This window comes from Abramis brama (assembly GCF_963993115.1).
Source record: "Abramis brama genome assembly, chromosome: 1".
Classification (NCBI taxonomy): Eukaryota; Metazoa; Chordata; class Actinopteri; order Cypriniformes; family Leuciscidae; genus Abramis; species Abramis brama.
This window is the reverse complement of record NC_139963.1, coordinates 8,782,763-8,807,083: the sequence shown is the minus strand read 5'-3', so window position 1 is coordinate 8,807,083 and position 24,321 is coordinate 8,782,763. Positions and strand designations below refer to the sequence as shown.

Genomic DNA, 24,321 nt, shown 5'->3' with positions numbered 1-24,321 from the left:
TATATATATATATATATATATATATATATATATATATATATATATATATATATATATGTGTATATATATATATATATGTGTATATATATATAATCAAAATATAAATGAAAGTCAAAAGCACATTTTTAGTACATAGTCACACCTGGAAACAAATCCTGTTCAAATAGGCTATATGGGCCATTCGACATAATTGGTTCAGAGTTGGAAACATCTTAAATTTTATTTTTATTTTTTATACATGCAAATTGTATATCTAAGGTAAACATTTCTAGTAATTGTGCAGTTAATTCTCATACTGTATTTTCATAAAGTTTGGGAATATATCCTCTCCCAAAATGTGTCACTAATAAAAAACAATAATAAATAATTTAATGAGAAGGCTTATAATGACCTATTAAGATTTTTTTTACATCTACCTTGTAAATATATAGTTTTCCTAGCAGACAGTATATTGAGCAGACAGTAATCACTTGCCTCATTTGGTTCGCAATATACCAGTGGGCCAGTTCCTGCGAGTCAGAAGAAATTGTAGTACCACAAGTGAATTTATGTCAAAAGCAGCCCATCTAGCGCGTCTTTTCGAACAACGAGGTTATGATAAAGCTGACATTACTAAAGCATGGGATAGGGCTCTAAATACAGACCCGCGCGCCTCATTGTTAAAGAAAAAAGCTAAGCCACACATGACATCCAAAGTATTTTTTTCCACTAGCTACACTCCAGCAGCAGGAAGAATAAAAAACATTATTCGCAAGCATTGGCATGTTCTTAACAGTGACCCGACACTTAAAGACATCTGCGCTGAGCCGCCTAGGTTCATATTCAGAGGCGCCCGTAACATTCGCGACCGATTGGTCCACTCAGATATGACTACCCCACCCTCGACTACTTGGCTCCCCAGCCCACCCCTGGGTTTCTATAAATGTGGCAACTGTGCGCAATTCTCCAATTCGACCAATGCAAAAGATTTTTCACATCCCCGCACTGGTAAGAAATATTCTATTTCTTCATTTATAAATTGTAACAGTACTCACGTAGTATACCTTCTAAAGTGTCCCTGTGGACTGGTGTACATAGGTCAAACAAAACGTCAACTTAAACTAAGGATAGCTGAACACAAAACAGCAATTCGTACCCAGAATTTAACATATGCCATGGCGAGGCACTATAAGCAGGCCAATCATGGTCCCCCCTGCATTATTGAAGTTTTGGGGAATTGAGAAAATCACACCCCCACCCAGAGGTGGTGATATTATCAATAAACTCCTATGCAGGGAATTTTACAATTTTAACAATATTTTAAGTGTAATATTTTTTTTTTAAAGTATACATTTTATCATATGGATTTCAGAGTTAAGGATTCATTAGTTTGAAATAGCCTACATTGGAACAAACACTATAATAACATCTTAGTTGATGAGTTTATTTTTGACAAAACATACTATATATTTAACATATGAGCAGAAACTGGCTAACAAAAGCTTGGCAGTTGTTTATTTTACAGGAAAAATCTTTATAATCTATCCAAAACTAGTCAACGAAATGTTGTCTTTCATATTTCGTCTGAAACATAGTAAACAACAGCGCGCATCTGTGCTGTTCATTCACACAGACACACGATTCATATTTAAACAGTCTTTTTGCGAGCTGTAGTAAACAACAGCGCGCATCTGTGCCGTTCATTCATTCATTCATTAGCAGGGGTGGCAGTGGCTCAGTGGTTTATGTAGGTTGTCTACAAACCGGAAGGTTGGTGATTCAATCCCCGGTTCCACCTGACCAAGTGTCGAGGTGTCCATGAGCAAGACACCTAACCCCAGCTGCTCCCGATGAGCTGTATGGCGCCTTGCATGGCTGACACCGCCGTTGGTGTATAAAAGAGTGAGTGAATGGGTGAATGTGAGGCTATATGTAAAGCGCTTTGGTGGCCATAGGTCTGTGAAAGAGTTATATAAATGCAGTCCATTAGAACAAAGCACTTTAGAATAAAAAAACGTACTATTCACAATCCTCAGCTGGATCCGTTGCTCCTCAAAGTGAAACTAAACCAGCATTTCTGAGGTAAATTTCCCAGGATTATTCCTCACAGCCTCGCAAGATGACGTAAAGTACTTTAATCTGATTAAACCTGGTGTGTTTTATCGAATTGATGTGGGTGTTGACACCTTTGCATGTATTGTCTCAGATCATTTGCGTTTGAATAGTGCACGCTCTCAGTGTTCACATTAGCAGATAATGAGCTATAATGAGCTGAAATGAGAACGACTGACATCTCTCTCTTTTCATATAGATTAGATAAACAGAGAATAATTGTTTTCGTTTTGAATTAGATCATTTAAAAGTACACACTTAAATGATTATAAAGATATATAGCTTATGCCTTGGTGACTAGTATTCGCTGAGTTTTGTTTAAGTTTAGAAACGTGCACCAGAAAAAAAGTTCACAGAGACTGGGAGGCAGAAAGAAAGCACACCCTGTTTATTTTCTTTATTTTACAAAAGCACAATGTTTTGATTTGATTGTAAGTGGACACATAAAAAAAGTAGAGATTTAACAGTTTATTTTTTCATATTTCTTAAGTATGTATGACCAAAAATGACAGAGTATTTTAAGTCTATTTTGCTGCTATGTGAAAAAAATCGAGCAAAACGCGCCGACAAGTTTGCCGACCCCAGAGGGTTAATAAGATTTGCACCAGTTCAGCAAGAATAAGGAGATTGTGTACTTGCATTTAGATGCTCCTATTAGCACGTGCGTTCCCTTCCGTGATGAAGTTGCTGGAGGGAATCACTTCACACTGGACCTCAAGCAAGTTGGTTTATGTGTCTCTCCACTCTTCCTCCAGACACTTCCAAATGAAATGCAAAATTAACTTTTATCTGAAAAGAGGACTTTGGACCACTGAGCCACAGTCCAGGTCTTTTTCTCTTTAGCCCAGGTAAGACGCTTCAGACGTTGTCTCGGGTTCAGAAGTGGCTTGGTACTAGGAATATGCCAGTTGTAGCCCATTTCCTGAAGACGTCTGTGCGTGGTGGCTCTTGATGCACTGACTCCAGCTTCAGTCCACTCCTTGTGATGCTCTCCCAAGTTCTTGAATCTGCTTCACTTGACAATCTTCTCAAGGCTGTGGTCATCCCTGTTGCTTGTGCACCTTTTCCTTCCAGTACACTTCCCATGAATATGCTTCGATACAGAGCTCTGGGAACACAAAACGATCTTTTGTGACTTCCCTCCTTGTGTCAATGATTGTCTTCTGGACAACTGTCAATTCAGCAGACTTCCCCATGATTGTGGTTGAGAGTACTGAACTAGACCGAGAGATACCTGGTATGAATGGTAATTTAATCACGTTTGAAATTAGATATTTTAATATTTTGAGATAAAAGGATTTTTTTTTTTTTAGCTATAGTCTGTAGTTATCGACATTTACATAAGCAAAGGTTTGAAACATTTTAGTTTACATGTAAACTAAACACATGTAATACTTTAGAATATATTACATTTTCACTTTATTAAATAGCTGATGAAAAATATTGCATATATTCACATTTTTTAAGACGCGCCTGTACATATATATTTGGGCTGCTTGATTACGGCAAAAATCGAATATAATGTATGGCGTAATAGCACTTTTGGAAGTACTTCGACTCGGCGCAGTAAAAAGTCACGCCTGATCCTCTTTCCTCTATTGACAGAAGTGAGAGGAAGAGGATCAGGCGTGACTTTTTACTGCGCCGGTCGAAGTACTTCCAAAAGTGCTATTCCGCCATACATTATAGTTATCCTTTTTAACCCGCTTAGAAAAGCGCCACGTTTTATTTTGTGTCACCATACTTGGTCGTATAACTACTCATGTAACTGTTTTTAAATAGGGAAAACGTTGATGTGTTTGGTCACTTCTAAATTCATTGCTGCTAGATACCATTGAATATACTGGGGTAAGCTAAGTGCTTTCAAAGTGTCACCGCACGCTAGAGCGATTAAGTGCACGCACTGAGATGAGAGAGGAATGTATCAACTCGTCTTAGATAAGCGAATAACATAGTTTAATATGAAAAAACGGTAGAGTATCCCTTTAATGTAGGTAATCAATTGGGAAAGTTTCATGGTGATATCTGCTAGTTAAAAATTTTACCCTATTCACCTGTAGTGTCTCGCCTTAAGATGTTATTTACAGATGTACAATTTTGAGATATTATGTGAGATAACTGGACAGCTATAACAGACAATTTATAGTTATGAGTTTTAACTGTTCATACTGAATATAGCCTGAGGGAAAATAGATTATTTATTATTATATTATTATGTTATATTATTACAATCTATTGTGTTTTATTATACAATAGATTTTTTTAAAAGGAAGCAGCTTTACAGTATTAAACATGAAAAACATTGTCAGTGTCTCTTTAAATTGTAATTACAATTTTATTTTCTACTATAAAAATACTCTCCAGTGTGTTCAGGTTTTTACTTACAGACCTCAAGGGACTGAAGAAATGAACTGAAGATTTCCATGTCAAAGAAGACCATGGACCAATGATAGTTTGAAGGTGTTTACCATGTGGAAAAGCAGAAAACTCACTCAAACTTAAATTTTACTTTCACTCTCATTTTGTCAACTCATTGACGTAAAGGAGGCTTGCATCAATTATTGGTAGAAGCAAATATAAGGGTGAGGCAAGTGCACATGGGGAGAGACGCCACAAGTGAATGTAGTTCTCGCGAAAGGGTTGTCTGAGAGGAGTGAAAAGTTTGAGTTGCTGTGTGGAGTGGAGTATTTGATCATCCACTGTGGTCGCAGGAGACTTTTCAGAAACTTTGCGTTCTGTTAAACTTCAGTGACTCAAAGCCATTCTCTCACACAAACATTTCAGCACACACGCTCACAGACACACACACACTAACGCACTTGCTTTTTTAATATAAACTTCCGATGTGTCTATTGCAGCTACTTTTCCAAGTTTACTAAGATTGATATATATTTTATTTTTGTTTGGTTGTTTACACCTTCTACTTCTAACTGCTTATTTAATGTTTTCTTTTACATTAAATCATGTGGAGTTAATGTGGATATGTGAATCTACTGTTGCTGAATCACTGTTACTACCAACTGATGTATCTGCAAGGGTTCACTGCTTATCTATTTTTATGTATGTGGGAACCAGTGGTGGTGACTGAAATTGTTCAACGATTGTTGATTTCTTCTCCTTCTTTGAGGGGTGTTGTTTAAACCCTTTTATGTTGAAAGACAGAAAAAGTCAGACTCTGTGAAATATTTTGTTTTGTTGTATGTAACAGGTGGGTTAGTTATGCTGTCCCAGGTTTATTTTGACAGGCCTACTCTTGTCTGGCACCCGAACGATTTGATTTAAAACAAGTTATTTATTTATTTATTATTATTGATTTAAATAGTTTTTTGGGGAGACCGATTTCCCTTGAAGTATATCAGGGCCTTTACATTCATGTTCTTTGCAGACCCTTTCTCAAAAACATGAGACAATGCATACAGTTCTCTAAAAACACCAGTCTGCATTAATAATATTGTTTTTGTAATGATTTGCTTCTCATTTCTACCCTGTTTAGGTTGGCACACTGTAAGCTCACTGGTCAGTGCTGTGAAATTGTGTCTTCAGCTCTACAGTCATCAAACTCCTCCCTGAGAGAGCTGGACCTGAGTAACAATGACCTGCAGGATTCAGGAGTGAAGCTGCTCTGTGCTGGACTGAATAGTCTAAACTGTCAACTCAACATACTGAGGTACTTGAGGGTCTGTGAAAAATAACCACACAAGGACATATTGTGGCAAACTTATTCTGAAATGCTTAATTTTTTCACATCAATCTATACTTAAATAGATTTGTAATTAAATGCCCTTCTGTGTGGAGTTTGCATTTTCTCTCTGTGTTGGTGTGGGTTTCCTCCTTGCACTCCGTTTTTCCCCACAATCCAATAAGTAAATTGGAGACAGTAAATTGTCCATAGGTGTGAATATATGTGTCTGTGTGTGAGCCCTGTGGTGGACTGGCCATCTGTCCAGGGTGTCCCTTGTCTGTGGCCTGAGACGGTCCCCATCCAACCTCACAGAGCATGAGAAAACCCTGCAAAGAAGAATGGGAGAAAATCCACAAATCCAGATGTGCAAATCTTGTGGCATCATACCCCAAAAGACTTTAATCTTTAATCTGCACCACATTAGGTGCTTTAAATAAGTAAGAATAACTAAAAATAAGAGTTAAGGCTTTGTGTACTTAAGCAAAGTAAATATTTCAGTACCACAAATCTGTTTATTTTTATTTATTTATTTATTTTTGCTTTTTCATTATATAGTGTAGATTGATGTCGAAAAAAATAACATAAAACACTACAGGCAGCATAAGTTTGCAACATGAAAAAATAAAATAAATAAGAGGTGTGAATATTTTTCAAAATTGGCAGCAATGGCTATACAATCTATTTAGGCTTATGATGCTTTAAGTTAAATTGTGATACTTTAGCTCATTTTAATTAATTAAACTGAACAAGAGGCAAAACAGATTTTTTTGAGTGTATGTTTGTTGTATAATGTCAATTGTGATTTTCACTTTGATGCAACATAATGAGTATAATAATCCCAAATCACAATTTCTCATCGAAGCAAAATCTGACGATTACAAGGAGCAGGCAAACACAAACCTTTTCTCCTTCTTGGTCATTCAGAGCAGATTTCCTGTAGCAGAAACGAGTCATGACTATACTGCCCTCTATAGGTCTGGTGCAGTCAAAGTGTGCATGTGTCGAATGTCCATCCTGAGCTTTATTGGAAATTGTATATTGGGTCAATGTAACTCAGTTAAGTTAAAACAGCATTCCCTTGTTTTATGTTAAATAAACCTGACTGAATTAGGTTACAACAACAAAATTAGAATTTATAGGTTGAATCAGTTAGAAATGCCTCCTTAAAGCAACAACTGCAATTTCACTTTTTTATAATGCATGTTTATGTGAAAAAAAGCATATTTTCTAATGTTAAAATAAATAACTTGCTCATCATAAATTATATCCTCGGATGTATCAAGTCCCTCAAAATGAAACCGAAACCACAGTTTCGTTCTTTTTCTGAGATAGATTCTTCCAGGATTATTTCTCACCGCATCCCAAATTTCCGAATTAATGTAGACATGTAAATCTAATGTTGCTGAAACCCTGTTTTCTACCAACTGACATATTTGCACGAGTTTACTGCTTATGTATTTCTTTGTATGTGTGAAAGAGAACCAAATAAAAAAAAAGTAATGATCTCTGAAATTGTTATTGATTTAAATAAATAGTTTTTTGGGGAGAATGATTTCCCTTGAAGTATATCAGGGCCTTTACATTCATGTTCTTTGCAGACCCTTTTTCAAAAACATTAGACAATGCATACAGTGCCCTAAAACACCAGTCTGTATTAATAATATTGTTTTTGTAATGATTTGTTTCTTAATTCTCCCCCCTATTTAGGTTGGCACACTGCAAGCTCACCAATCAGTGCTGTGAAATTGTGTCTTCAGTTCTACAGTCATCAAACTCCTCCCTGATAGAGCTGGACCTTAGTAACAATTACCTGTTGGATTCAGGAGTGAAGCTGCTCTGTGCTGGACTGAATAGTCTAAACTGTCAACTCAACATACTGAGGTACTTGAGGGTCTGTGAAAAATAACCACACAAGGACATATTGTGGCAAACTTATTCTGAAAAGCTTTATTTTTTCACATCAATCTATACTCCAAATGCCGTTATGCATATGTAATTAAATGCCTTTCTGTGTGGAGTTTGCATTTCTCTCTGTGTTGGTGTGGGTTTCCTCCTTGCACTTCGGTTTTCCACACAATCCAATAAGTGAATTGGAGACAGTAAATTGTCCATAGGTGTGAATATATGTGTCTGTGTGTGAGCCCTGTGGTGGAATGGCCATCTGTCCAGCGTGTCCCTTGTCTGTGGCCTGAGACGGTCCCCCCAAAAAACAATTTAAATAAATAATTAAATAACTTGTTTTAAATCAAATCGTTTGGGTGCCAGACAGGACTAGGCCAGTTAAAATAAACACAGGAAAGCACAAATAAACCACCTGTTAAAACATATAATGTTCACAAAGTCTGACTTTTTCTTTCTTTCAACATCAATCTCTTATACAGATTATATAAACAGAGAAAATTTGTTTTCATTTTGAATAGGATAATTTAAAAGTAGACACTTACATGTATCTATAGACATATTGCTCATGTCTATTTGACAAATTTTCGCTGAGTTTTGGTTTCTTTTTTGAGGCACTGCAGAAAAAAGTTCATAGAGATGGCAAAAAACATCCTGTTTGTTTTGCATTGATTGCACGTGGACACAAATGAAAGTAAACTTTTTACAGTTTCGAATGATGTATTGCTGTATAACTGTATTACCATAAATTACACAAATTTGTCTTTTAAGTCGTTTGCTGCTTTGTGAATAAATCCACCAAAAGGTGCCGGTATGTCTGTCGACCCCAGAGGGTTAATTCTTTTAGATTTTATGGGTAAAATAGTTTTTTTATTTTGAAATTATAACGTACAATTAGATCCTTAAGATAATTTGTGGCTGAGTTTTGCACATTTTACAACTCTGTGATTTCATTAAAATCAATCAGAGGCCACCAGTAGGTAAAGCACACTAACATGGACACTTACTGTTGTTGTAGATTATCTCAGTGTATGGTGACAGAAGAAGGTTTTGCTGCTCTGGCTTCAGCTCTGAGTTCAAACCCTTCACACCTGAGAGAGCTGGATCTGAGCTACAATCACCCAGGAGAATCAGGACTGAAGCTGCTCTCTGATACTCTCAACCATCTGGACAAACTCAAGTATGTTAAGTAATATAACAATAATCCTGTCTGGTGTGATTGGTTTTATTTTTTTAAAGGGTTAGTTTATTTACTCACCCTCATATTGTTCCAAACCTGTAAGACTTTCATTCATTTTCAGAACAGAAATGAAGACATTTTTAATAAAATCTGAGATATTTCTGTCCCTCCATTGACAGTGTTACCACTTCAACGCTTCAACAAGTTTATAAAGAGATTGTGAAACTGATCTATTTGAATTTAGTTTAATCCAAATTTTCTGAAGAGACATGATCGCTTCATATGATGAACAGAGTTAATTGACTCTTTTATTTTATATAAAAATTCATCAATGCACACATCAGTTATGCTAAACGGAAGCTCAGACATGCTTGCTTGATGTGTGAGAACCTTTTTTTTTTATAATCACACCCTATACCCTCAATCACTATTCCCTACATTAGTTCAAAAATATAGTCCACTTGACAGAGTGAATAAAAAGTGAGTGAATTCAGACACTGATGAACACCTGATAAGCAGAATCACTGATGGACAGAGAAACAAGAACAGAAAAAAGAGAAACACAAGAACTACAACTGACTTCCAGCCACAGAGTGTGAAAACAGTTTACAAACCAGTTTACGATTATTTCTTTCAGACATGTACAAAAGTTCTTGTTGAGAATTAACAGATATTTAGTTGTTGGTGTTTTATTAAATTTAATAAAGTTTGTAGACACCATGATGTAGATCAGTATTTGCTGGACATCTGATTCAATGTTCTCATTCTGTGTATAAGCTTTGAATTTATGGCAATTTAATATTTATTAAACACATAGCTGTGAATTTACAACATGAAATCCAGCAATGTTTCTGTAAACATTTATTATGAAGGATATTGAAATAATAGAGTGCATTAAAACATTTCAAACTCCTCCTTGACTTAGACACAGACATCAACATCAATAATCAGCACATGAATCTCAACAATGGTGACAATCAAAAGTTTCATGTCGCAATGCTTCTAGGAGTGTATAAAATTCCCAGCATGCACTGCATTATGAATAACATTTTTTTTTAAATATTGCCACCATTGTTGAGAGACGTGCTGATTTTTTTTATTTATCTGTGCTTCTGCAAGACAGTGTAGCTCTGGTTCTGTGGTTGTGCATGAGATGTTAAAAAAAATGTGTCATTGTAACTTATTGCTGTAGTTTCTGCAGGACGTTTGAGCTTCCGCAAGAACCAATGAGCTTCACTCTTGTGTTATGAAGCACGTTTGAGCTTCCGCAAGAACCAATGAGCTTCACTCTTGTGTTATGCAGCACATTTGAGCTTTGGCAAGAACCAGTGAGGTTCAAGAATATGTGAAATAAGCAATATATCTGAGGTTATAGAATTAAAATATTATTTTTAATGAAGTTGCACACCTTGTACATAAAGACACTGTTGACATCTAAGTTTAGAACAAAGATGGAGAATAAATTGAAAGTGAGTGTGGGGAAACTGAGATAGCAAATAGCACAACAATAAAACCACAAATATCTAACTTTTATTTATAGGCCATCTGTAACTGAGACATTTATTCAAGAAATTCATTACAAACAAAGACATATAATACAGATAAATGTCATGCCGGAGTGGGATTTGAGCGAAGGTAGTTTTACTGGTGTGAGTGAGTGGTACATGAGTGGATCGTTCGCTTGGGCCGTGAGTGAATGAGCGAGCGCACTGGCATAGAGTCGAATATTGAGCGGAGCGTCACACCGCTTCACTCACATGCTGTGGTTTTTGTAGGAAATTTTAAAAGAATCACTGTTTTACGGCTGATCAAATTAATTGACCAGTGATCATTTTAATGGGCCATAACTGGGTATTAATTTTCTATGGATATTAATATCCTAAGTATAGTAAACTATTTAAAGCAGTGGTTCTCAAACCTGTCCCGGAGTGCCACCAGCCCTGCACATGTTGTATGTCTCCCTATATCTGACACACCATTTCAGGTATTGCAGTCTCTAATGAGCTCATGAGTTGAATCAGGTGTAATAGATGAGGGAGACATACAAAATGTCTCAAAATGTCTCAAAATACTAAAATAGTGGTACTCCAGGACAGGTTTCAGAACCACTGCAGGGCTTCAGACTGCGGCCAAAATGGTCGACAAATGCGACCATTGTTTGAGAATGTGCGAGTTAAAATTTGACATGGTCGCATTTGTGCGAGTGTATGCATGGTCATGCACTTAATCGGTGTCTGCCTACCTGCACTTTTATTAGAAATTCATCTAATCTGTCAAGTATTATCGACGAGGCCAAATCGGCTAATGATTGCGTTCACACCGGGAGCAGGAGCGTCGCGTGAGCAGCAGTGAAGTGGTCCAGTGAAGTGCAGAGGCTCTTTTTTCTGCGCTGCTTTTGACGGACAAAATAAATATTGTAACGTCTGAAGAACGACAGACAAGGGAGGCTTCGTTCCTGAACTTTTAATTGGAACACAAGAACAACTTTCTCTCTACCTGGCCTTTTCCGAACTCACCGCATTAACCCTATAACTACTGGTGTAAAATAAAAAGGCAATTTCACAACAATAGTAACTGTAACTAATTACTAGTTTTCAGTAAGTTGCCCAACACTGCTGTCCACAAAGAGTTTAGCTGTAGGCTATATGTGTAAAAAAAATATTGTAGGTCTATCGGCATTTCGTCCAGACGGATCCGGCATTTTGGGAGACTGAAACCGCTATTTTTTTTAAACCGGGTCCCAGAGTGGAGAAATCTGAAAACGACGCCCTAGCATTTTCGTGTGTACAGCCAATCCGTATATGTTGTGAAACGATGATGTCATCATCACCCCACGGGTCGACCCTTGTCAGACACCGCTAAGTCACGTAACAGCAACAGCAACTACGGACTACATGCTTGTGTTCGTGCTGCAGAAGCTACTGAGCCTCTTTATCTCTTTAGTTATTATTTACTTGAATGTGTTTTTATTTTTATTTCTTTATTCTACTTCTTTATTTATTTACATTTTCTTTCTTATGCTATGATGCTTGTCTGTTGTCTGATTAAGACATTTCGTATTTTGTAGGGATGGGCATTTCAAGCAAAAATACTATTCGATGATCGCTGAGAATTTGATTATTATTGGAAAAATGCAGCCCTGCCCCTCATGCTCACAGGTAAAACGGCGTTCGCTCAAATTCCACTCCGACATTCAATTTCTCTGTACTGTAGGCCCTACGTGTTGTAGCCATTAAAGAAAACGTGTTTAGTTTAATATTTGTTTAAATAATGTTATTTTTTTCTCTCATCTATGTTGATTATTTGAAAAGTGAACAGCATGAGATAGGATCATAAGATGCGCAATATATCAGGAGACATATTTTTGACCACTTCATTAAGTTTTGTTTTGTATAAAGCATTTCTTTAAAGTGAATTTCGTTTTGTATAAATTGTATTTTAATTTAAATCAATGTTTCATCAACCAATTGCCTGTATTTAATAAATGAGAAGCAAATATAACAGAAAATATAATCAGGACATGGAGGCACCGGCGCGATAACTTGCATTGCTCGTGAACTGGAGCTTGTCTCATAAATGAACCGAAACTCAGAAATATATCTATAGAAAGCTTGAAATATTTATTTTTAAACAAAACAATTCAAAACTAAAAGAAACAGACAGCTTTCTAATGTAATCCGTATGAAATGTGCATTTCTCTCTATAGGCACGTTTACTTCTGCGAAGATGGCGAGTCAGCATCATCAACATCTTTGCAGCCGAGACTGACACAGAAAACACTAGTTTATTAATAAACAATTAAAATGTCTCTATAGGCTATTTGACACATTCATAATTATTACTTTAGCCGGTTCTTTGTGGCAAGCTTTATGCGTCCACTAACTAATCAAATATTGTGACTTAAAGTTATTGTTCAATAAAGTTCTTAGTGTAGGCCTATCTCTGTGGCAGAATTACAGCGAGACATTTTTTCAACGTTTTCAGTGGTTTCGTTTTCGTATGCAGATATTTCTTGAGACGCCGCCATGTTTACGGAATTGTTTTTAGAACGAGGAAAAAAAAAAAACCTTCGGATATGTGTGGATGTGGCCTCTCTCTCTCTCTCTCTCTCTCTCGTTAATTCATTAAAAAAAACACAGCTCTACTTCATTTCACTTCAGAATTCTAGATCTGCGCTATAGGCTATATAAACGAAAAGTATTTTGGGACTATATATCTTTTTCTACTGTATACTATATATCTTCTTGTCCATGCTGGCCTGGTAAATAATCATGACCACCCGACATGAATTATATAAATAATTGAATAGCACGGCCATTCAAAACCAGTCTCTACCATGTGCATAAATCGATCACCGAAAATCATTTTGGGCAGAATTAATGTAAACACAGAGATCTAATAGTGTTCCTCAATACTGTTTTTTTTAATGCCCGATGCTGATATCTTAGAGAGCAAGGTGGCCGATGGCTGATATAAAGCCAATATTTTTATATATACTTTATATTTATTTCAATCAATATTTAATAAATTATAAATAAATTAGAAAACAAATCCTTAAAATAAACATGCTTATACTTTAGATGGCAACTTCTTGAATCTGCAATCATATTACAGTATTCTTCACAAATAAAGTAATTGTTTAAAAATAGACACTGTAACAGGGCACTCAAGTAATCTGGTAATTTCGTGCACACTGGTAATCATATTTTTAAAAATAAGACTAGGTTGTAGTGAATGTGACAAACATAATTCGCCTTTGTCGTTAAGCGTAGTTCAATACTCTGTTGATTATAAATGCAGCACTTTGTTCTTGGCATGTTTCTTCATGACTTTTGGTCACTTTAAATGCTCTGAATGCGTGATGACATGGGGCGCTTGTCAGCGTCATTGGTTCTCTGATATAAATCTGAAATAAATGACACACGCATTCGTGTGCTCAACGTGAGAAGTTGTCTCTTGCAAATTACTCCAATTTCCACACGGTAACGCTAATTTTAGCTTACATACAGCACACAGTGAAAACGATATGAATATTACACAGTGGGCAACTGGATATAGCACAGCATACATTTTAAAATCAAGGATTTAAAGTTTTCCGATCGCGTGTCCTGTGAAGCTGATCTTCTGTTAGCATTCACTCCCTTCGCACGGAGCGACCGACACTCGAAGTAACGTGTTTATGCAGGCTACAAATGCATTCAGAGATTTGTTTAAATGATGTAGATGCGCATTTGCTGAATGTTGATGGTAAATGATAAAGAATTTTAGCCTGATTGTTTGCCTTTTCTGTTACAAATAATATAAAAGCAACGCTTTACTTTTTCACATACCAATTACTTTGTTTACCAGTTCTGTCTAACAAAGTATTAGATATGACTGACAGAGATCGTAAACTAATGAAGACGGAGAATGTGAGTGAGCGCTGTGTGATCAGGCGCTGCCGTTCTCTTCTGAGGCGCTGATGTTCTCAGCGCCGCCCGTCAAAATAAAAGTCCTGGGCTGCGTCCGAAACCGCGTACTCAATGAGTAGGTACTTAATTTTAATGAGTACTTACTTAACGAGCGCTAAAAGAGTAGGTACTTTATAGCCAAATCTCGTTGAGTATGAATGCGAACCGGACATCTGCCATGTTGACGTTATCATGTGACCTACGACGCGTTATCACAAGCGCAACAACTTAAAAGATTTGAACGACACGTTTAATTCATCTATCTGTAAATATTGATATTGATTAAACTCGCTCATTTTGAAGAAACTGCTGCCCATTTATTTTGTGAATACATTTAGGGTTGATTAAAGTTCTTATATTTAACTCTACTAATGTGACCCACCGTTTTATCCTTACAATATTATTTATTTTTATTACGAAATCCCAAAATGGTCATCTCTTGAATATTGTTAATTTCTTTATTTTATATCCAAACATTTTTATCCACAAGCAAAAGTGGCTAACTGCTTTATGTTTTCCTCTTTTTCTTGTTGAATATAACTCTCGTTTCATCCCTCAGGCCTGGCCTATATATATATATATATATATATATATATATATATATATATATATATATATATATATATATATATATTTTTAGTGATGCTCCGATTGATCGGCCGCCGATCATGATCGGCCGATATTGGCAAAAAATAGCTTGATCGGCAACCCCCAAAAGCGCCGATCAAAAAAGCCGATCACGTGACGTAAATAACTCGCGCAACTTTTCCGCATGCGCGACAACACAACAGCAGAGCAGAGCTTGCTTAACAGTGGCAAAATGAGTTCTCCTATGACGGCAATTCAATGGCAATTATAAACGAGCGCACAACTGATGCTGGCGCGCGCGGTAAATGACATTCGCGAGAGGATAACAGATCTACGCGCGAGGAAACGGGAACTCGCGAGCTCATTCAAACCCTGCGCGGGCGCATGACATCTCTGCCCTCGCGCGCGCGCATGATCATTCCCCACACACTCGCGCTTGATCTCCTCTCGCCTGCTGATTTTGCTCGCTCAAACACTTTTATTTTTGGCAGTCGAGGGGCGGGACTTACTGTTTTAATAACCTCAAATGTCATTGTCATTATTTTATTTTTTGGATCTGATGTAGTTAGTTCCTCAACTACATCCATTGTAGTCTGCCTGACCCCTCTTTGTTTTGAAAAATTATACTGTGCCTTATTTGGAAAAGGTGGCCTACAGTAGCCTTATGTTATCTTGTTTTCTAACTACAATTAAATAAATATTGGTGGTTCTTCAAGATTTTCTTGACTCTAGCATATTTCCATTCTGTGATCGGCAGTGATCGGCAATCGGCAGATCATGATTTTGGTGATCGGTAATCGGTGATCGGCCCCAAAAATGCTGATCGGAGCATCACTATATATTTTACATGCATTTTTAAATGTATTATAATGAATTATTTAAGAAAAAATATATTAAAATATTCAACCTTGTACTAGGTTATTTTTTCCTGTGTAAAAAATCTCATATTATGTATGCAAACCCATGATATATATATACACACACCTCATAACATCAGTAACTCAACAGCCCTACCTAGAACGGGTTTCCTCAGCGTTTGTAATGTCTGCACAAAGGGCAGCTGTGCGAAGATTTGCCTTTGGAGAAAACTGTTGATTTTATACTCAAAAAAATTTAAGTATCATTAATATTACCCCAGAATGAATTGCATTGATATCCCACCCCAAAACATACAATAATAACAACAATAAATGCTGACCAATACTTATATTACTTTTTACTGAAAATATTCAATTTAATAAAACAAACAAAATGTAATGTATGTCATATGACACAGCTATGCAGGACTGAATACACTCTAGATGTGTATATAATGAACATATCTACATTTGCATTCAAACAATTAAATAAAGCATTAATTAAATAATTATATTGTATTTACTGACAACAATGAGAAATATTAATAAATTAGTAAAAGAATTAATGAAAGTCACCATCACACAATAAACAAATGCATATACAAGTCAACACATGAAACAAAGCTTTATTCAAACTATAATCATGTATGTAGGCTGAAGGCGCTGAGGTTGTTGCGTGTTGTGTTGTGCTTCACAATCTGAGGCAGTAAGGGAAGGTGGAGTGATGGAGGGACTCGTAAGGGCAGGTCTCGTAAGGGCTGGTCTCATAAGGGCAGGTGGAGTGATGGAGGGACTCGTAAGGGCAGGTCTCGTAAGGGCTGGTCTCGTAAGGGCAGGTGGAGTGATGGAGGGACTCATCCATGGCACCATCTCCAGGATTCAGCTCTGGGCTCCTCATCCTCAGCACTCACACCAGCCTGCTGACATTTCAGATTCTACAAAATGCACAAACATAACACAAAAGCAGTCATTTTAACCACACAATGTCATATGATTTCAGTATTATTTAGAAGACAAAACCACTTTTTTTCACAAATGCCGCAATCATCTTCCCTTGCAGGTCCTGCTCCACCACAAAAGCTGTGCAGCAAATGCACAGAAATCAAGAATCAGAAAAGTGCTGTAATAGCTCTGTTTGAAATTACAATAATTAGCCTAGTTGTTGTTATTCATTTCTGTGGTATACTCACTCAAAGCCTTTGATGGCAGCATTCAGCTTCATGAGCCACTCTCCACCGGATAAACACACACATCTGTTCATCTGACCCTGTAACATCCAGACAAGATTCACATTACCTCTGTGATTTATGAGCTTGTTTTAACTTTTTATCCAACATAAATGTTCCTCAATTTATAAACAGTACTAATGGACAAATAAAATAGATAACTTATGTTTAGTTACTTTATAGATCTGTTCTACATAATAGCACACATTCATCACAGATGTCTACGGTATTTTGTGTTGTGATGTGCTCTTCTGCAATACTTAACGTTACTGAAGATTTTCCTGTCAGATGTAAATGTACATTTAAAATAAGCGTCTTTAGGATGTATATGGTTTATGTAAATCCACTTTAGAGACGTAACTTACGTGTCCTTACTGGAGCTCCCCTGTTAGCTAACGTTATACATAATAAAACGTGTTTTTACAGCAAAATCACAACTATATATACTGTGTAACGTCTTTACACCTTCAACAATTCAACAGTTTACTCTACAGTAGTTCAACACATGCAATTTTAACACAAGGACCCGTGTTTACTCACATTTGAAAGCACCCGCGTCGCTGATCTCTGCGATGTTTGATAATGACGTATCCTCTCGCGTGGCTTCCTGGGATAGAAAAGTATTCATCTTCGAGCTCTTTAAAATTTGGGTTGAAGCAGTAAGCCATCCGGGAACTTCTCGCCTACTCTTTTATGAGTACTGAGGTTTCGGACATACTACTCCGTTCACGTACTGTTTTCCCCTACTATATAGTAGGAAAGTAGGTATATTCGGACGCACTATAAGTATATGTATGCCCGAATCTCGCGATAATTAGTACGTCACTCTGGTAATTCTCGCCTACTCTTTTATGGATACTAAAGCCTGGAACACACCAAGCCGACGCCGACGAACTAGCGCTGATGAAAGCCGACTGTGTTGTCGCCTCGCGTCGGGGTAAAAAAGTGCACTTGAACACACCGAGAGAACTACTGCAGACTGTCAGCTAGAAAGCGGGTTCTGCGCCTGCGTGTAAGTGAGACAACTGTCTATTTTTGCAGATATATTTGTCTTTATTCGTTATTCAAAAAGGGAAACGGACGCTGCCGGCTGCAAAAACACAAACGTAAACAAAGCAGTGCGCGCTTACCGTTTTGAATATCACACCTGCTAAACACTTTCTTTATTCCACTCCGCTCGTGTTAATATTGAAATATTCGCCAAGGAACACTCAGGTAAGATGACGTAACATTAGAACAGCCTTCTATCTGTACCGTTTTGACTTTGCTCGCTGTTTTGCTATTATTCTCGTGCACTGCCTACTTCACTAAGCTGAACAGCCAATCAGAGTTCCCTCTTTCACCGACGGCCCGACGCCGATTCAACATGTCGAATCGGCCGTTACAAAGCCGACGAGGACCAATTTCAGCCGACGGAGGGGAACACACCGAGAAGATTTAGTCGGCCGACGCACGGAAACTGCCCGACGGCCGACCGTCGGCTTGGTGTGTTCCAGGCTTAAGGATTCGGACATACTTATTCGCTCGCCTACTGCTTTTTCCATACTATATAGTAGGGAAGTATGCGGTTTCGGACGCAGCCCTGCTTCCAATACATCGGCCAATCAGAAAAACTTAGCGGCCGACGCCGATATTTAAAAATGCCAAATATCGGGCGATATATCGGTTGACCACTAATATTGAATACCAGTCCTGTCTAAAGTTAATGTAAATCTAAATCTAAAGTTAAGATGGGGCAAAAAAATAGGATATAGTCAAAGGATCGGATCTGTGCTATGGAGGTTTTTTCCTAACAAAATTCATATGAAAATTCAAATGCTTAAAAATATCAAAACAGTCTCAAAACAGCTTTGAACGGCAGTGACGAAACTGCAACACATGCTGGAGAATAGCAGAGAGCAGATAAAGGAGTCTTTCCTTGTTTAAGGCCAGACATTTGACTGAGGCTGAGGTGTGAGCTTATGTAGTGTGCTGATAAGGGTGTAATTGAAGACAGGTGCTAGTAATTAGTAGTCTGGTGACAGAGATCGCTGTGTGGTGGAAGTGAGAGAGCCTGGCTGATCTGTGACAATGGCTGCTTAAATGATAAATCAAATGCAATTTTATTTCCTCAATCAGGAAAGCATGAACTATCAAAAATCTAATTAAAATTCATTTGTAGACTATTTGATTGTTAATTTTCATTATCAACCTAGTAGGCTATAAACCTGTCATAATAAAATATATATAATTCAATGCTCAAATCAAATGCTCAAACGGACATCGCAAATGATAAATCAAATGCTTTTTATTTTTTATAGAACATATTCCAAATAAAGACCAGGGTCACAGATTTGGGATTTTTTTAGAAATGTGGGAAAAAAAACTACTCTCGTATACACAAATGTGTTTTAATGCGAACATGAAACAGACCAAACCTCAACTTTTTGGGATGTTTTATTTAGGTGTTAAAAAAACGTAACCTGCATGTTGGAATAATACGTTTTAAAAATACGACCAGGCCAATACCCACTGACGTTTTTTATGTTTTATATTAGTTCTTGACAATTTTACAATGCGATAAAACCGGTAACTTAAACATTTTGTAGCCAAATTGTCTGGTGAGTGAAAAGTTAATTTTCAAACCCTGGAGACGAGACATTATGAAACTGTTCCCAGTGTTCAATCCGCTGCACCACATGGCAGTCAGATAAGACACTGTGCAAATATGAAAGATTTGTCTAGTTTTTACCATTACACATTTTTGAGCTGTAATCTTTTGGGCAAGACTAAATACAATGACTGACAATACAATTACAAAACAGGCTTTAAAAGTTGTATTCAGAAAGGAACAAATGGAAAAACACATAGTTTTGTTAAAGCATTAAAAAAATAAAGAAATAACTAGGCAATAGCTTTAAATATTTGTATTATTATTATTTTTTTTTTTTTTTTTTTTTTTTACAATTACTCTACATTTTGTTTAGTAATGTAGACCCCAAAGACCAGCAATGTAAACAGTAAACGAGGGTCTTATAAGGGTTAAACGTTGTTGTTTTTTGGGATTCATGCCTTAAAATAGCTAAAATAAGTTCTTAAACAAGAGCAGCACGACAACTGTTTCTCCACAGCAATGTGCATTCTGGTCCAACCAAGTCTAGCAAGGAAACACTGGCAATATGCGAGAGATCTCTTGATATTCTTTGTGCTACAGTGAAGAGAACTGTGGAGAAGCTTTCCGTGTGTGTGTGTGTGTGTGTGTGTGTGTGTGTGTGTGTGCGCATTTAACTTTTTTTTTTTTTTTTTTTTTTAACTGCAGGCTTGATGAGCATAAGAGACTTCTTGCAAAAGCATTAAAAATAGTAGTGTTTCCAGACTTTTGACTGGTACTGTATGTTAAAATAAAAGAAGGAAAAAAGGACACCCCTTTAAAATGTTGTATTGTTCATAAATGCATGTGCCTTCAACATTCGTCTATTGATGGGTAAATTCATTGTTACATCTTTGTTGTGGGTAAAGAAAATGTTGCTGTTATTATTGTCTCCTGTAGAGGGCGTTTAGCGCTGTTGAACTAAGGCAGGGGTTCCCAAACTTTTTAGCCCGTGACCCCCATGATAAATGCGCTGCTGCCCCGCACCTCCCCCCACCCCACCTCAACAACCCCTCCCGTCGCGTGAAATGTAGCCTACAGCAAATCGATTTTATTTCAAGGCGACCATTATTTAGAATGTGTCACTTTATGGTTTCCATGGTGACGCGTCATTGCTCGTCACGTGCCATACCGCAGCAGCAACAGAGCTGAATGAATGTTGTTCTGCTTTTGTCATTTTTCCTTTTTTATTCAAAATATTAAAAAATGTGTTGGATATGGCATGAAATAGCTGATATTCCGATTGTCAAATATATGCAAGTGGAAGTGTTTTGTTGTTTAAACACCTTTATAACGATCGCGTTAGTTGAGCTGTATGCGCGATGGGCGCCGCCATCTTAGTTTGTGCCGCCGACGCAGTTCAGAGAATCGGAACTGTTGGATTTACAATTCATCCGCTTCTCCCGAAATACATAAAAGTAAGTGGCTGGTGAACTGGGACAAGAATAGAGTAAACTTTAAAGTTACTTACACAATGTGTATCTGATATGAATAAAACGTGTCTAAGTATAATGGAAAGGATTATTATTGCCTCTTCCTTTGACATCAGTGTGTATTTTACAAACTCTAAATGTATTGTTTTTTTAGTACTTATATGTCTGAAACCTAAAATAAACATTATGTGGTTGAAAACGCTGAAAAGTTGTTATATATGACAGCTGTGAGCGCCACCAGCCAACGCGCGAGAGCACATTTGAATTTAGCAGTTGATCACGTCATGCACTGACCTTTCTAATCACACCGATGTGATCGTACGTGCGAAAGGGTTAAATTAATTGCAACAAAAATATATAGGGCCTATATATATTTTCCACTTTTTTAATAGAAATCATCTCGCGACCCCCACTGAACTTAAGGCTCTGACAGAGTCAACGCGAGCAAGCAACGCGAACGACGCGATCGACGCGCTTCCTTTCATAGTCAAAACAGTGGACGCAAGCAGACGCAAGCGTAACTTCCGATGCGTGAAATGCAATACACCGCTCACTGTACGTTCACACGGGTCGTCAGCGTCAACGCTTGACGGAAGGCGTGGCTGAAGTTTGGCACTGACGCCATGGTCATAGCAGCGTCAGCCAATGAAATTAGACAGGAACTCAACAACAAGCTTCATTGTCATTCAATGGTAATAAAGGACCGGGTGATTGCCCACCGCAATAATTAGTTTCTCCTCCATTTTAAAATTTATCCTCAGTTTGCTGCTCTTGAACAGGATGAACGTGATTGGCTGCCGCCTGGCTACTGTATTTGCATAGAGCGATCTGATTGGCTGACGCTTCCGTCGGCGGCGCTTCACTGGCGTTGCTCGCGGCAGAAGTTGAAAAATTCTCAACTTCTGCCGCGAGCAACGCCAGTGAAGCGCCGCCGACGGATCCACAATTCTTTTCGGCAACGCTTGACGTCACCCATTCAAAGTCAATGGGAAGCGTTGACGCTGACGCCCCGTGTGAACGTACCGTCACACAACAGGGGGTAGTAGAGTCATAGTACGTTAGTATAGCTCTGAACGCCCGTCTATTTCGCTTCAAACGCTCGCTTTTGCTTTGGACGCGCGAATGGATTCAAATTGTTCAAGAGTCGAACTAGACGCAAATTTGACGCTCTATTCGCGTTTGGTGTGAACGCAGCATAATAACAGGCTGCGATGTCAAGATTGCAATGCTGGAAATGTGTGTGTGTGTGTGTGTTTGTGTGTGTCGTGTCAGAGAGAGAGAGAGAGAGAGAGGCACGGCTGCGATTGAACAGTCAAACAAAAACATACTCCCTCATTTTTTTTCATAGGACATCATTAAAACTGCAAAGTGTTTAGCCTACTTATATTTATGTAAAACACAACATTGTGCTTTTGTCAAACTGTAACCTACAGCTGTCACCCAACCAAAATCACACACCCACATTGTAGACGAGAAGCTCGCATAATGTTTCCTCTTCGCCCGCCATTGTATTCAAACCTTGTGTAAACATTTATACTTGAATTAATGTACAATACTTGCAATGTCGCCCCCGCCGACAACGCATAGTATTGCGTGCATCGGCGCGTCACGTATCAAAAACTAGGACGACACATTTGGCTACGCATCGACGCATAATGGCGGCCGAAGCGTAGCGATGCGTAGCCTTGGGGACGCGTATGCGTACCGATGCGTTGACTATGTAAGAGCCCTAAGGTACTGTCCCGGGTGCTTAAAGCCTGTTTTATACTTCTGCGTCGAACTGCCGCCGTAGCTACGTCGTAGGCTGTGTGTAGCGCGCGTACCCTACGGCGTACCCTGACGTGCACCTCTCCAAAAATGTAACAACGCGTCAATTCTACGCGGACACAAGCGCGGTGATTGGTCTGCCAGAACCCCTCTCTCGGGGTTTCACATGCTCCCTAGGTGCGCGTCAACGCGGACAACGACACAGAAGTATAAATTAAAACCAACACGTTGCCTACGGCGTATAGGCTCCGGCGTAGGTCCGACGCAGAAGTATAATGAGGCCTTAAGAGTTAATTAAACTTTGCCGGACTCGGAGCTTACAGCCAGTACTCCTGTCTCACAGCGTTTCATTTATCATTCTACTGGCGAGCAAAAACGATTCTAAAACTGGTCGAAACTGATGTTAAAAACTGTGTTTCAAACATGTATATGTTGATTTTTGGTAAGTTACTGAGAAAGACTGTTAGTTTTGTTAATTAGCATGCAGTAGTAATGAGTCAAATATCAGATTACACACGAGTGACAAATATGTGAATTTGAAGTGAAATGAGAGAAAATACTCGTGTGAAAAGAGTTTAGGAATGTTTCTAAAGTGTTTTATATGTTGATTGTAATTGGATGATAAAGTTTAAGCGAGTTAAATGTACATTTGCTACTGGAGTTATCTCGAGCCAGAATGGCAGTGCATGTGTGTGTGAACTAGAGCCAAAATGGCAGCTTGCATGTAAAACATGAGGTAAAGCCAAATGCGAGATTCATTGATGTGATCATGAGGATGTGGAAACATGTGAAAACAGTAGCAGGTCAATGTATTGTGATTGATAATAATGTGTTGCAGAACAAGTCAAGTATAGACAAAAGTAATTTTGGAAAAGCCTTTATTGAAAAGTTATTTTCTGTAATGTAATGTGTTACAGAGAAACAAGTAATTGTTGTTCTGTAAAGTTACATATAGGCAGAAGTGGTTAATTCACCTCACCCGTTCAGGCTTCCCAGCCCTGATGTGGGTAACAGAAACACCAGTTACTGTTACTTTATTTATTTATTTAGCCATTTTATCTCAGGGCTGAATAACGCAAGTGATATTAAATGTATACATTACATTTTTCAAAAAATAAGAAAATATATAAAGTGTATAAAGTTATATAGTTTTTAAGTTCTCACTGAAAGAGGAGGCAGAGTGTGTGTAAGCTGTGGTCAGAGCCAGAGCGCTTAGCGGACGTCTCCTGATCGCCACAGTAAAGCTACAGCAGCCTACCTAGTCTACTCACTCTTCAGTTTATTTTATTTACATTTAAAACAGCAAATATCAAATATAAAACTATAAATATGACATTTCAAAATATGACCAGAGTAAATAATAAATTATATGAGACAGTATGAAAAGTTTGTTTTCGACAGCAATTATAACAACTAAAATAAATAAAAGAAGTTTATAGGTAAGACGATTGACGGTTGAGACGTTTGTTGCAACGCTCTTAACCCTCTGGGCTTCTTCGTAAAATAGTCACACTTAGCT

The 24,321-nt window shown here is 37.8% G+C and overlaps 1 protein-coding gene across 1 annotated transcript in view; it reads left to right on the top strand.

The window, feature by feature from the left end:
• The window catches only part of LOC311083601 (uncharacterized protein), a 45,720-nt gene that overhangs the window by 16,822 nt on the left and 4,577 nt on the right, over positions 1-24,321 (top strand). The window contains 3 exon segments of the mRNA XM_084115265.1: positions 5,585-5,758; positions 7,481-7,654; positions 8,691-8,852. Coding sequence (XP_083971391.1) covers positions 5,585-5,758; positions 7,481-7,654; positions 8,691-8,852 — 510 coding nt within the window.